General features: G+C 32.8%; 1 protein-coding gene across 4 annotated transcripts; it reads right to left on the reverse strand.

Moving 5' to 3' along the window:
• Positions 1-257: 257 nt before the first annotated feature.
• Positions 258-9,894, reverse strand: LOC127498357 (T cell receptor beta chain MC.7.G5). Of its 4 annotated transcripts, none has more exons than XM_051867635.1 (5): positions 9,802-9,894; positions 1,300-1,647; positions 1,168-1,185; positions 943-1,046; positions 258-657 (listed from the first exon to the last, which is right to left on the reverse strand). In XM_051867635.1, the coding sequence occupies exons 1-5, from the start codon at positions 9,842-9,844 to the stop codon at positions 643-645; spliced, it is 528 nt and encodes a 175-aa protein (XP_051723595.1). In that variant the 5' UTR covers positions 9,845-9,894; the 3' UTR covers positions 258-642. The 4 variants fall into 4 exon arrangements, with proteins under 4 accessions (XP_051723595.1, XP_051723591.1, XP_051723594.1 ...); XM_051867631.1 differs by lacking the exon at positions 9,802-9,894 and adding an exon at positions 7,297-7,550; XM_051867634.1 differs by lacking the exon at positions 9,802-9,894 and adding an exon at positions 4,963-5,247.
• Between the last annotated feature and the right edge of the window lie 4,395 nt (positions 9,895-14,289).

Raw genomic sequence — 14,289 nt, forward strand, 5'->3', positions numbered from 1 at the left:
TGTTACCATGTTACTACTTGATTCAAAGTAGTTTGGAGATCAGTGTAGTAAGTCCTATAAAAGTTATTAACTACAGATGGACTATAAAAGGTAAACAATTTATTTGTGTTCCCTGGGAATCAAACCAATGACCTTGGCATTGCTAGTGCCACATGCTCTACCGGTTTAGCTTCAGCAAAAATAAAAGCTATCAATAAGCTAATAGTCTTGAATTTGTGAACTATGTGCCTGTAAAATAAACAAGATGGGATAATATCCATGCGTCATATATTTTATTTGTGTTATTTATAATACAAAATAAAATAGAAACAAAATACAGTAAATCTCAATGTGTAAAATAATGAATTATATTAACTTCTGTTAAGTCTATTTATAGTAGTATGCTATCATTATCAATTCTTACTAAATAGCAAGGAAACAAGGAAAAGAAAAAAATATCAAAGCAGGGTAGCACAACTAGATTTTATGATTAATCTGACCTGAAGCATCACTTTCATTGGGATAAATATTCAGAAAAGAGCAATAAAAGAGAGAAATAAAAACTAGAGAGAGTCTTCAGTCATACAGCATCTCTTCTCCTGAATAAAGTAAATAGAGAGAGTCTTCTTGGTAACTTCATCAATCCAGACATGTTCAGTTCATTCATTTTCCTGAACCCTGTAAAACAAATATCACATAAACATTAAGACATTCAGAAAAAAAAAAAAAATCTATCTATCTATCTATCTATCTATCTATCTATCTATCTATCTATCTATCTATCTATCTATCTATGTCTGTCTGTCTGTCTGTCTGTCTATCTATCTGCTGTATAACCTCAATTTTAATATTGTAGTAACATATATACATGTAACCAAACACAAGTTGCTTATGATGTTAATATCCCTCCAATACTTATGTATTTATTATTTAAACTAATTAGAAGTTATTAATCAGCCTTACCTTTCTCAATACATACACAAAGATGACCAGGCCATACAGTGCACTCTTAGCAATGAACACGCCATATGACAGCTTTATAATCTGTGATGATTTTACATAGTCCTCTGGAGATTAAGAGAACAAATCATATTATTCAACATAGCATTAACAATCAACCTTTGACTCTAATTCCTAACATTCATCTTTTGGAAAAAGACATTCAAAAAGAAAAGAGGAAATTCTTACCTCGGGTATAACCACTCTCTGCAATTAGATGATAATGAATTAGAAGACCCAAATATTAAATATGAAAACACATTACATTTACATTCAGCACTTTCTTTTTTATCTTTCATCTAACTTATCTGTAATGCATACCTGCAGTTCCATAGACCTTATTGTAAACCTCCAAATATGTGGTTCCATTGTAGAACATCAATTTACATTTGAATTCTTTTTTTGCGTTGTTCCATTCCTTTTTAGGGACTTTAAGTCTGCTCGATATGGTGAACTTTTTTGTTGTATTGTCTTTGTTGGCATGAGGGTCTGTTGCCACACCTTCGACTCTTTCTTTGTTTCCAACCATCCATGTTATGTTCACATGGTCTGGGTAGAAGTCCTTGGCCACACACACAAGAGTGACTGTCTTCTTACAGCTCTCCTTTTCAGAGGGTTTTATAATTGTGACATTTATTTCATTTTCTGTACTGATTTCAGCGTAGGAACCTGTAAAATTATATTATAAGCACATGACAGTAAGAAAAACATTATTTAATCATATATACATGAACAATTTTGGAGAGCATTTTTCAATGATATTTCAGTCCACTGAAACTTAATCTACAGAATTATGCAGTTTTATGAAGTTAACTTATTGAGCTCATGTTGTTTTGTAAAACACTTTTTCTGCTATTGAGGTGGGATACTGGTAAGGTTAGAGGCAGGTTTGGTGGTATGGTTAGATTTAAGGGTGGATAAAAAGGTAAGGGAAGTGTCAACAGTGTAATTATGAATGTAATTACAGAAATTAATTACAGATGTAATTACATGCAGGTTTTATAATACTTTAAGTACAATACAAAAACATGTATGTACATAATACGATCATTGTATCAAATGATTAATTTAAATGTTAGTACATAGTAATTAAAGACAATTAATATAAAGTGGGACACAAAATTCTTAAGAACAGTTAGTTTGGTCCCTCACTGAAATTGCAGGTATGTGCAGTGCACAACAAACATTAAGAGTGAAAACACTGTTTATTAACAACTTTTCCGGATGATGTTACCATATTACACTCAATTCAGAGTATTTAACTACAAGGAATCTAGTAAATAATAAGGTTGCATTTCTACAGTTTATGTGCTCAATTGCTTCTTCAACAGGAAAACCACAGACAACTTTACATGAAACTGATGTATCTGCTCTCGCCAGCTCACAGTTATATGCAGCTCATAGGAACAATCTTACTTGATGGAGCATACAGAATAGTAACATTATTACAGGCTTATAAAAACACTGATTCATATAGTGCAAAACAACAAGAGTTTCCAATGAACAGCTACAACACTCAGATCTAGAAAAACTACATGTATAACTACACCTATATATTCAGCAATTGACATTAGCTATTCTGACCATGCAAAGTACTTCACAGTTATCCCAAACAAACTCAACAAACAACATTATTTACTTTCTTACCTAAAACAGTGAGTTTGGTCCCCTGGCCAAAGTATGCAGGTCTGTTGTTCACACTGCTCAACAGCTACAGTAAAACTCTTCCTATCACTATAACCTGATTGTCTTCTACAATGCTTGACTATAACACTAAGTATATTTTAAACACTGTTGCATACTAGTTGTAGTGGCACTGATTTTCAATACCATATACAATGAATACAAAGAAAAACAAAAAGCTTCCATATCGCCAAATTAAACATTATGAATGATTTGAGTGATAGTAAAGCAAATAGCTTGCCTAAAGGCAGTTATTCTGTTATTCTGGTACCTCAGACTCAGCACTGCTTTCAGCACAGAATGTTCTCAGAACAGTGACATCTACTCTAATGCCAGTTTAGATTTAGTTGTACTTATTAATTGCAGTATTAAGAAATACTTCTTTCACATTTATCCCACAAATTCACAGAACATACTAACAAACTGATAAAATACTAAGAGACAAGCAAACAAAAATATATTTTCTTACCTAAAACTGTAAGTTTGGTGCCATTGCCAAAGTGTGCAGGACTGTTATAGTTCACACTGATTCTAAGCTGCAGTCAAAACCTCAGCTATAGAGATCATGTAACATTGTCACTTCTCCTATTATATCTAACTCTGTTCTTCAAGACCAGTTAACTTCTCCAGTTCTTCTAATTAACATTGTCCTTTTAGATACACTAATTTAAGTTCTTAAAGATCAGAATGTTTTGTTTACTTACCTAGAACTGTTAGTTTAGTACCATTGCCAAAGTATGCAGGGTTGGCATTGTTCACACTGATTTTATGCTGCTGTTAAAACCTCAGCTATGGTGTAGATTATGTAAACATTGCCACTTATCCCACTATTTATTTAATCTTAAAGATGAGTTCTTCTAATTCACCATCATTTTATATACCCTAATAAAAATCTTTTAAATAGCAGAATACTCAATTTACTCACCTAGAACTGTAAGTTTAGTGCCATTGCCAAAGTATGCAGGTTGAGATTGTTCACAATGATTCCAAGCTACAGTTAAAACCTCAGCTATACTGGAGATCATATGAACATTGACTAACTTATCCCACTATATCTAACTACTTTTTAAAAGACTACACCTGTTCCAGTTCTTCTGATGCATGTGTATACCAAAATGAGGTATTCTATTAAAATATTAGGTTATAAATATCAGACATAATACTTAAATTACTTACCTAGAACTGTTAGTTTAGTGCCATTGCCAAAGTATGCAGGATTGAGATTGTTCACAATGATTCCAAGCTACAGTTAAAACCTCAGCTATACTGGAGATCATATGAACATTGACTAACTTATCCCACTATATTCAACTTCTTTTTTAAAGACTATACCTATTCCAGTTCTTCTAATGCATGTGTATACAAAAATTAGATATTCTATTAAAATATTAGGTTATAAATATCAGACATAATACTTAAATTACTCACCTAGAACTGTTAGTTTAGTGCCATTGCCAAAGTATGCAGGGCTGCGATTGTTCACAATGATTCTAAGCTACAGTTAAAACTTCAAATACACTGCAGAGCATGTAAGCATTGCCACTTATCCCAGTATCATCTAACTACATTTTAAAGGACTATTCCAGTTCTTCTAATTCATGAGGACACCACAATCCTAAGGTAACTTGAGTACTTGAATGTTAAGCTCTAGAAATCACACATAATACTCGAATTACTCACCTAAAACTGTAAGTTTAGTGCCATTTCCAAAGTGTGCAGCATATCCAGAGGTCACACTGATTCTATGCTACAGTTAAAACCTCAGCTACAGTTGGATTCATGTAAATAGTACCACTTATCCCATTATATCTAATTTAATTTTAAAGACATAATTAGATTCTTGAGAACTCAAATACCAGATCATCAATGCAATTTTACTTTTGTTAATGACCTCCACTAATGTAAAACAAATCACACTGTTCTTTAATCTAACATACAAATGTTATTAACAAATGTTATAGAAGTGTTTGATGTTTCTTACCCAGTACAGTTAACTTTGTTCCATTGCCAAAATAAGCCTGACCACCACCAGTGTCACAGCACACATATGCACTAACAAATTTACTCAAGACACCAAATGCTAAAGCCTAGCTTCTGTTTTTGCTTGAATGTACTGTATCTGAATCTACAGTATAACAATTACTTGTAATTTACTATATAATTTATACATCCAGGAGATATAAAACAATATAATCTTGAAATTTCTCAAAAAATAACATCTTTTTAGACCTGAACATCAAATAGGCAGTGTATGTTTCTAAATATCCTTGTAAGTTCATAAATATTAATCAAATTACTCACCTAGGACTGTAAGTTTAGTACCTTCACCAAAGTGTGCTTCACTACCCATGGTCACACTGATTCTATGCAACTGTTAATACCTCAGATAGTCAAAATCATGAACTATGCTTCTCACCTCAATACATCTAACTTAATTTTAAAGAATGATTATCTCAAGATTACTGAGAAGTATGCCAATTCAATTAATTTCAATTTAATATCATTTTAGATATCACATAGCAACATTCAAATTATTATCTTCCATTTGCCATAAGTGCATTGTGCTTTACTGTTTAGCATAGACATATCAATGCCAATCAATGAAGTAGAATGAATATCTTTTGAATATTCTTACCCAGAACAGTTAGCTTTGTTCCATTGCCGAAGTAAGCTGGATATGTACCAGAGTCACAGCATTCATGTGCACTAACAAATTCACTCAGGGTGGCAAATGCAGGTTCTGTTTTAACTTAAATGCCTCATGAATGCTGCTCGACTATATCCTCTATATCCATCTTTATTTCAATTACTTATTGCCAGTGTGCTCATTGCAGTTATTTTATAAGTATAAAATACGAACAGCATAACTTAGAATTGTCATTGCATATTAAAGCCAGTAAATACCTAATCATCACATAGCTACATTTCTTTAATATCTTGATAAGGTTTTATATATCACACAGAATACTGAAATTACTCACCTAGGACTGTAAGTTTAGTGCCATTGCCAAAATATGCAGGCTCACCAGTGTTCACACTGATACTAAGCTACAGTTAAAACCTCAGCTATAGCCAAGATCATGTAGATTAGCTGCTCAGATTATCTGACATAATTTAAAAAATATATATGATTTTTCTTACCTAATACAGTTAGCTTTGTTCCATTGCCAAAGTAAGCTTGATTACCACCAGAGTCACAGCACTCATGTGCACTAACAAATTCACTCAGAGTGGCAAATGCAATTTCTGTTTTAACTTAAATGCCTCATGAATGCTGCTCAACTATATCAATCAAATTTACTTCAATTACTTATTGCCAGTGTGCTCATTAAAGTCATTTCATAATTATAATATATGGACAGCATAACTTAGAAGCTTCATTGCATATTAAAGCCAGTAAATACCTAATCATCACATAGCTACATTTCTGTAATATCTTGATAAGGTTTTATATATCACACAGAATACTGAAATTACTCACCTAGGACTGTAAGTTTAGTGCCATTGCCAAAATATGCAGGCTGGCCTGTGTTCACACTGATACTAAGCTACAGTTAAAACCTCAGCTATAGTCGAGATCATGTAGACTTTGCTGCTCAAATTATCTGACATAATTTAAAATATATATATGATTTTTCTTACCTAATACAGTTAGCTTTGTTCCATTGCCGAAGTAAGCTTGATAACCACCAGTGTCACAGCACTCATGTGCACTAACAAATTCACTCAGAGCAGCAAATGCAATTTCTATTTTAACTTAAATGCCTCATGAATGCTGCTCAACTATATCAATCAAATGTACTTCAATTACTTATTGCCAGTGTGTTCATTAAAGTCATTTCATAATTATAATACACGAACAGCATAACTTAGAAGCTTCATTGCATATTAAAGCCAGTAAATACCTAATTATCACATAGCTACATTTCTGTAATATCTTAATAAAGTTTTATATATCACACAGAATACTGAAATTACTCACCTAGGACTGTAAGTTTAGTGCCATTGCCAAAATATGCAGGATCGCCAGTGTTCACACTGATACTAAGCTACAGTTAAAACCTCAGCTATAGTCGAGATCATGCAGATTTGGCTGCTCAAATTATCTGACATAATTTTAAAAAATATATGATTTTTCTTACCTAATACAGTTAGCTTTGTTCCATTGCCGAAGTAAGCTGGATAACTACTAGAGTCACAGCACTCCTGTGCACTAACAAATTCACTCAGAGCAGCAAATGCAATTTCTGTTTTAACTTAAATGCCTCATGAATGCTGCTCAACTATATCAGTCAAATGTACTTCAATTACTTTCTGCCAGTGTGCTCATTAAAGTCATTTCATAATTATAATACACGAACAGCATAACTTAGAAGATTCCTTGCATATCAAAGTCGGTAAATACCTAAACATCACATAGCTACATTTCTGTAATATCTTCATAAGGTTTTATATATCACACAGAATGCTGAAATTACTCACCTAGGACTGTAAGTTTAGTGCCATTGCCAAAGTATGCAGGATCAGTGTTCACACTGATACTAAGCTACAATTAAAACCTCAGCTATAGTCAAGATCATGTAGACTTTGCCACTGAAATTACCTGACATTATTTAAAAAAATGGTTTTTCTTACCTAATACAGTTAACTTTGTTCCGTTGCCAAAGTAAGCTGGATAATTACCAGTGTCACAGCACTCATGTGCACTAACAAATTCACTCAGAGCAGCAAATGCCATTTCTGTTTTCACTTAAATGCCTCATGAATGCTGTTCAACTATATCAATCAAATTTACTTCAATTACTTATTGCCAGTGTACTTATTAAAGTCATTTCATAAATATAATACACCGACAGCAGAACTTAGAAGATTCATTGCATATTAAAGTCAGTAGATACCTAAACATCACATAGCTACATTTTTGTAATATATCGATAAGGTTTTATATATCACACAGAATACTGAAATTACTTACCTAGGACTGTAAGTTTAGTGCCATTGCCAAAGTATGCAGGATTGCCAGTGTTCACACTGATACTAAGCTACAGTTAAAACCTCAGCTATAGTCGAGATCATGTAGACTTTGCTAATTATATTATCTGACATAATTATAAAAAAAATGATTTTTCTTACCTAATACAGTTAACTTTGTTCCATTGCCAAAGTAAGCTTGCAAACCACCAGAGTCACAGTGCACATGTGCACTAACAAATTTACCCAAGATGCCAAAGCAAATGCTATGTCTATGTCATACACACAATATTTTTTGGAAGATTCTACATAGTGTACTCAATAAATAACATTTCTTTAGGCCTGAACATCAAGATATTTGATTTACTCATCTAGAACTGTAAGTTTAGTGCCATTTCCAAAGTATGCTTGGTTGTACTGATCATGTAGACTTTGCCACTCATATTATCTGACTTAATTGCAAAAAAGTAGATTTTTCTTACCTAATACAGTTAACTTTGTTCCATTGCCAAAGTAAGCCTGAGAAGCACCAGTGTCACAGCACTCATGTGCACTAACAAATTTACCCAAGACGCCAAAGCAAATGCTATGTCTATGTCATACACACGCAATATTATTTTGAAGATTCTACATGTGTACTCAATAAATAACATATCTTTAGGCCTGAACATCAAGATACTTGACTTACTCACCTAGAACTGTAAGTTTAGTGCCATTTCCAAAGTATGCTGGGTCGTACTGATCACACTGATTCTATGCTACAGATGAAACCTCCTCAAGCTCTTTCTTATATATTTAACTGTTTTTTTTGTTTTTTGTTTTTTGTCAGTAATTGGAGAACACTGACACTTCTCAGAATGGTATAACAATTGACAATCAAATGTCTCAGCATACTGTCTAACAATAAAGAGTGTTCAGAAAATACAACAAGCCTTCTTTGTTTGGTGAACTGTAAGGTAATATTTACAACATTTTTGTAAATGTCAATATAACTTTAGTTTTATGTCTTACCAAGAACTGTTAACTTTGTTCCATTGCCGAAGAAAGCTTGACCAGCTCCACCAGAGTCACAGCACACATGTGCACTAATAAAATTACTCAGACTTTGTGGACTTAAGTCATGCGATTTGTCTAAACATTGAGGCTTCAGAAATGTTACTTAGCCATTTTATCTACAACGAGGAAGATGATTTTTACTAATTTGACTTCTTTTTGCAAATGATAAAATTACACAATGTTTCTTGAAGCCTAATGTCAAATCATATCAGTGAAGGAGTCATCAGAGACATTATTTCTTCGTTTTCATGCAATGATGCAGCAAGTTATGAAAAATTAAGGCAAAATATTTCTTACCTAGAACTGTGAGTTTGGTGCCATTACCAAAGTATGCAGGGTCGTAGTTGTTCACACTGATTCTACGCTACAGATAAAACCTCCTCTACTCTTAATACTATCCATATGCCATCACTAATTCCACAATAAAGAGCAATTTTTTCAATGCGAAAAAACAAAGTGTTTTGGGTCAGAATTAACTCTGATATAAAGTTTGACCAACATCTACATACAGTAACTGTAATCAGAAATTTTGAATAGAAGCCTCAATATTTGATTAAGCATTGTCATTTAAATAGTATGAAGTGTGTTTCTTACCAAGTACAGTTAACTTTGTTCCTTCACCAAAATGAGCCTGTCCAGTAGTAGACACAGCATACGTATGCACTAATAAAATGTCTATGATATGTGCCAGGTCTGGACACTAATCAACAGCTGGTTACAGACTTGTTTCCAAAAGAATTGTCCACAAACTTCTGCACCTAATGATATTAATCCAACAAATTCAGTCAAAATGTCTCACCTGTTACTGTAAGTTTAGTTCCATTGCCAAAGTGTGCAGGACTGTACTGATTACACTGATGTCGAGTGACAGTAAAAAACTCCACTAAAGATTTTCTACTAATTGACACTGGCTATAACAACTTAAACAATAGTACATGATACAAAGACACTATCTAACAATATTTTGCAAATCTTTGATGTTTTAGAACTTAGTCACGAACAAACTCAATCAGTCATTAGACACAATGAAGATATTACTTTGGCAACTACTTTTTGTGTCATTCCACTTAGTATTTCTAGAAGATTTAAAATTAGAATCATTGTTTTTCTTACCTAAAACAGTAAGTTTGGTGCCGTTTCCAAAATATGCTTGCATGTTTGAGCACAGAGTATCAAGACCGTATCACTAACTTCTAGCTTACAAAAATGTCCTCCACTATATTATGCAGTTCCCATTGGTAATTATATGTGTCAAAGGCATTATTTGAATTGTCTTTTACATTTACATGTACTTACCTAGAACAGTCAATCTTGTCCCTTCACCAAAGATAGCCTGGCTACTTCCAAAGCACAGCATGCAGCTCACTGATAAAATTACTTCGACTGCATAACCCTTACATTTACTAAACTTGTATGTGGTTCTTTTTATAGTGTTGTGATATCTTTTCCCTCCCTGTTCTCTCAAATTACACATTTTATATTTTCAATCATGTTACGTTAAATTATCAACTCAAAAGACAAGAAAGTATACGCATAAAAGCTTCCAACTGAAGTTGAAGTAGTACTTACCAAGAACAGTTAATTTGGTGCCGTTACCAAAATAGGCTTCATAATTGGCACAGCATACAACAGTCATGTCAAAAAGGGTCTCAAATTGAATACTATATTTTACACAAAATTTCAGTATAGTCTAACCTTAATGGACAATCGTCAGCCACTTGAGCTCAACAAATATTTTTGTTAAGTAGGCCTACATTTTAGCATAGTTAAACGTGTTTCTTACCTACAACTGTTAACTTTGTTCCAGCTCCGAAGTAGGCTTGATATGCATTGTCACAGTGAGATTGTATGCACAAATTTATGACACAATTGTCAGATGTTACGAATAGTTAAAGATTTTTTTGAATGGGCCCCTTCCCTACTGCTGTCATAGTTGAGTCACAATAAATGGAAGGACAATATTCGAACACTGGTCAGTAAGAGCATTTAAACAATTAAATCAAGTAAACTTACCTAAAACTGTCAGTTTTGTTCCATTTCCAAAGTACGCTTGTGAGCCAGAGGCACATTGTTAATGAGTGCTCCGAAATTTGCATTAGAATCCTCTTTTTCCATGGCCATATAAAAGTCCATTAATTCCATAACAGTTTGTCTCTCATGAGGTTGTTCGATGTAAAAGCATGTAAATGTGAAATATACATTTATTTGCCACAAGGAAAAATATCAAATTATCCAATCAAGTCCGACCTCAAAAACACATACATGTATTTACCGCCAATAAAATGTGTTCAAATTCATTAAAATGTGGGAATTACTTAAAATATTCTTGCTCCTTTTGTCCTTGATATCTGTTATATTTAATGTTGAAATCCATGAGAAATCTTTGCAATGGTATTCTTTGTCGCCATCTAATAATTGACTGTACATGGAGGGAGGTTTTTGTACAGCGGCTCTATGGGATTGTATCACCGTGGCCCCCTGTCCCCACGGTGCTAAAACATTATACAAAAACAGAAAATTCTCTTGCTCTCTTTCCCCCCACTCTCCCCCCAACCCCCATTTTATCTTTATTTTTCATCATTCTCTTGCACATGTTCTTTTTTTATGTCTATCTGTATAAAGTCTATGTTGCTATTTCTGTGATTACTGAGAATTTGGGCAGGTGCAGATGTCTCCACCTAAAAATGTCTCTATGACAGTTTGCCGACCCCTCCCACATCCATATGTAACAATCATCAGAGTGTGGTGAGAATACAAGTACTGTATCTGCTCTATGTTTTAAGTCTGTAAGGCACTACGGTAACACTTTACCACTTAAACACTTTATTGTAAGAAGTGGTAACCTGCAAGTGTTACCTTAAAGAGCTATTTTTTACTTGTTTCAACCCAAAAAAATCAATTTTGTTAGCACATATTAATGCATTTAGGTTGATATTAATTAATATTTTTGACTATTTTTAGGTTACCTTTTTTTTTTTTTTTTTAAAGGGAAGGTTCCATTGGTTAACATAACTTAAATACATTTGTTAACATGGACTAACATTGTTAATCTTATTAATCTTCATCTTTTAATGTTAATTTCAGCATTTACTAATACATTATTAAATTCATAAATTGTATCTGTTAATAGTATTTATTGGACCTGAACTAACAATGAATTGTTGTGTTTTTATAATGTTAATATTAATAAATATATAATAAATACTGTATGTATTACTCATTGTTAATGCATTAATGAGACCTTATTGTTAAGTGTTACTGATTATACTTTTGGTAACACTTTTAATGTTTGTTTGTTTGTTTGTTTTACACACATTACATGTACTTACTATAGTAATAATAGTTAATTATGCATAATTACATGCAACTAACCCTAAACCAAACCTAATCCTAACCCTAGAGTTATATGCTATAAATTAATACCTGAAAAAAAAACATGAATCAAAATTGTTATAAATACACTTGTATTTTTTTATGCATTTCCAAATAAATGAATGACTGCAATTGCAAGTTTCTATAAAAGCTGAAGAAATGCAGTACTGCAATTCCATTATATTATGCATTAGCAAAATTTATATTTTCTCAATATTGTGTAAATATATGTAAGATAAATATAACTGTAATTATCAAGATCTGTTTAACTTAAAGACAAAAAAATGACAGAAATGCATTTAATACTTAAATGTAACAAACAACTGCCATATATGACCCTGGACCACAAAACTAGTCATAAGGGTCAATATTTTGAATTTTATATCTGAAAGCTGAATAAATAAGCTTTCCATTGATGCATGGTTTGTTGAATAGGACAATATTTGGAACATTTAAAAAACTATTTGAAAATCTGGAATCTGAGCGTGCAAAAAAAAAAAAAAAAAATCAAAATATTGAGAAAATCGCCTTTAAAGTTGTCCAAATGAAGTCCTCAGCAATGCATATCCACTCACAAAAATACATTTTTGATATATTTATGGTAGGAAATTTACAAAATATCTTAATGGACCATGATCTTTACTTAATATCCTAATGATTTTTGGCATAAAAGAAAAATCGAAAATTTTGACCCATACAATGTATTGTTGGCTATTGCTACAAATATACCTGTGCGGTTTATGACTGGTTTTCTGGTCCAGGGTCACATAACAATTAGTACCACAGAGGGACCAATAAAGCAATTAATAGCTCTTTATTAACTGCTCGTTAATAACTCCATTATTTTCAGTCATAGCACAGTTTTAAAAATCTAAATCTTTCTAAACATTACCTACAGGATCTTTTTAGGAATTACAAACCTGAAAATTGTGTTTTAGTGACTTTTTCTCAGTGGTAACAGTATTCTTATAGCCTACCATATAATATGATAATGATTACTTTATCCAATCTGGCAATTAGAAAAATGCTAAACAAATCAGAAACAAAGACAGAGCAACATTTAAACATCTTTATTGCCTATAATTACATAATCAGAGATTACAGTGGTGAAGTGTGGAAATATATCAAGATATCATTATATCTGCTGCTGTAAAATACAGTATAAAAAGAGCACTAAAGTTACTCATATCATCCTGCAGAGGTCAGCATATGATCTTTAATCCAGAGGATGATTAATTCATATTAAACTGTACTGCTGTTCTGAAAGGTGTCTGTATTATTGGCAGATACTGTATGAAGAGCACACTGTTGTAGATTAAAAGACAAGAACATTTAATAAATTATAATTACATGCATCTGTTTTATACGTGTTATGAACACATGTATGAGTGCAGATGTAGAGATAAGACTGCAAATGATTTATGATTTCCGAAGCCAAGCTGTTAGTGTTGGGGGGCTTGTGTGATCAAGAGTCCTCCTGTTTGACATTTTATTAATGAAATTGCAAAAAATTTGGGTAATTATTATTATTATTTTTTTTTATGAAAATATAATTCTTAATCTGAATAGATAATTGTGATTATATTAAGTCACTTTGAATCTGAACAGATATTTAGTCCACAGGGATAAGCACTGGGATTTTTTTTATTATTATTGTTCGTAGACTGTCTGATGGCATCAAATGTCTGTCTCTTGAGTAATTCATTGAATCGTTCACTTGGACACATCAAAAACACAGACTCATTCTGTTTACTGAAGCATTAAACAACTCATGCAGTGCCATATTTTTCACACATGTCATAAAAAATAAAACGAGCGAGAAGGGTTGACATGGAGCAGCTATGACATGAACCTCCGGGTAATCACCCGTTTTAAACAAAGGCCGAACAGAGGAGAGTCTGCTGGCAAAAACGAGAATCAACGTCGGCTTCGCTCTTCGGAGATAGCGAGAACTGAGGGATTTTAAATGTTGTGAAAGCGACGCGGAGATGGCGTTTATTAACTCAGCAGGTGAGTAAGGTATTTTATTGAATATATAATAGCCTAAACTGCCATATGTATCTCTCTAACAGAGTTCATTGTAAAGCAATAACTATTGTGAAAGGTCTTGCCATTATGGTTGTTGTGGCTGGAATCTTTGCTGGAAATGGAATTTATTTTCAGGTTAGTACCGTGTCTATTAATGGGTATAGCTACAGTAATGTCTTCAGCTAATCAGCTTGAGATCCT

The sequence above is a fragment of the Ctenopharyngodon idella genome, chromosome 17 (assembly GCF_019924925.1).
Source record: "Ctenopharyngodon idella isolate HZGC_01 chromosome 17, HZGC01, whole genome shotgun sequence".
NCBI lineage: Eukaryota > Metazoa > Chordata > Actinopteri > Cypriniformes > Xenocyprididae > Ctenopharyngodon > Ctenopharyngodon idella.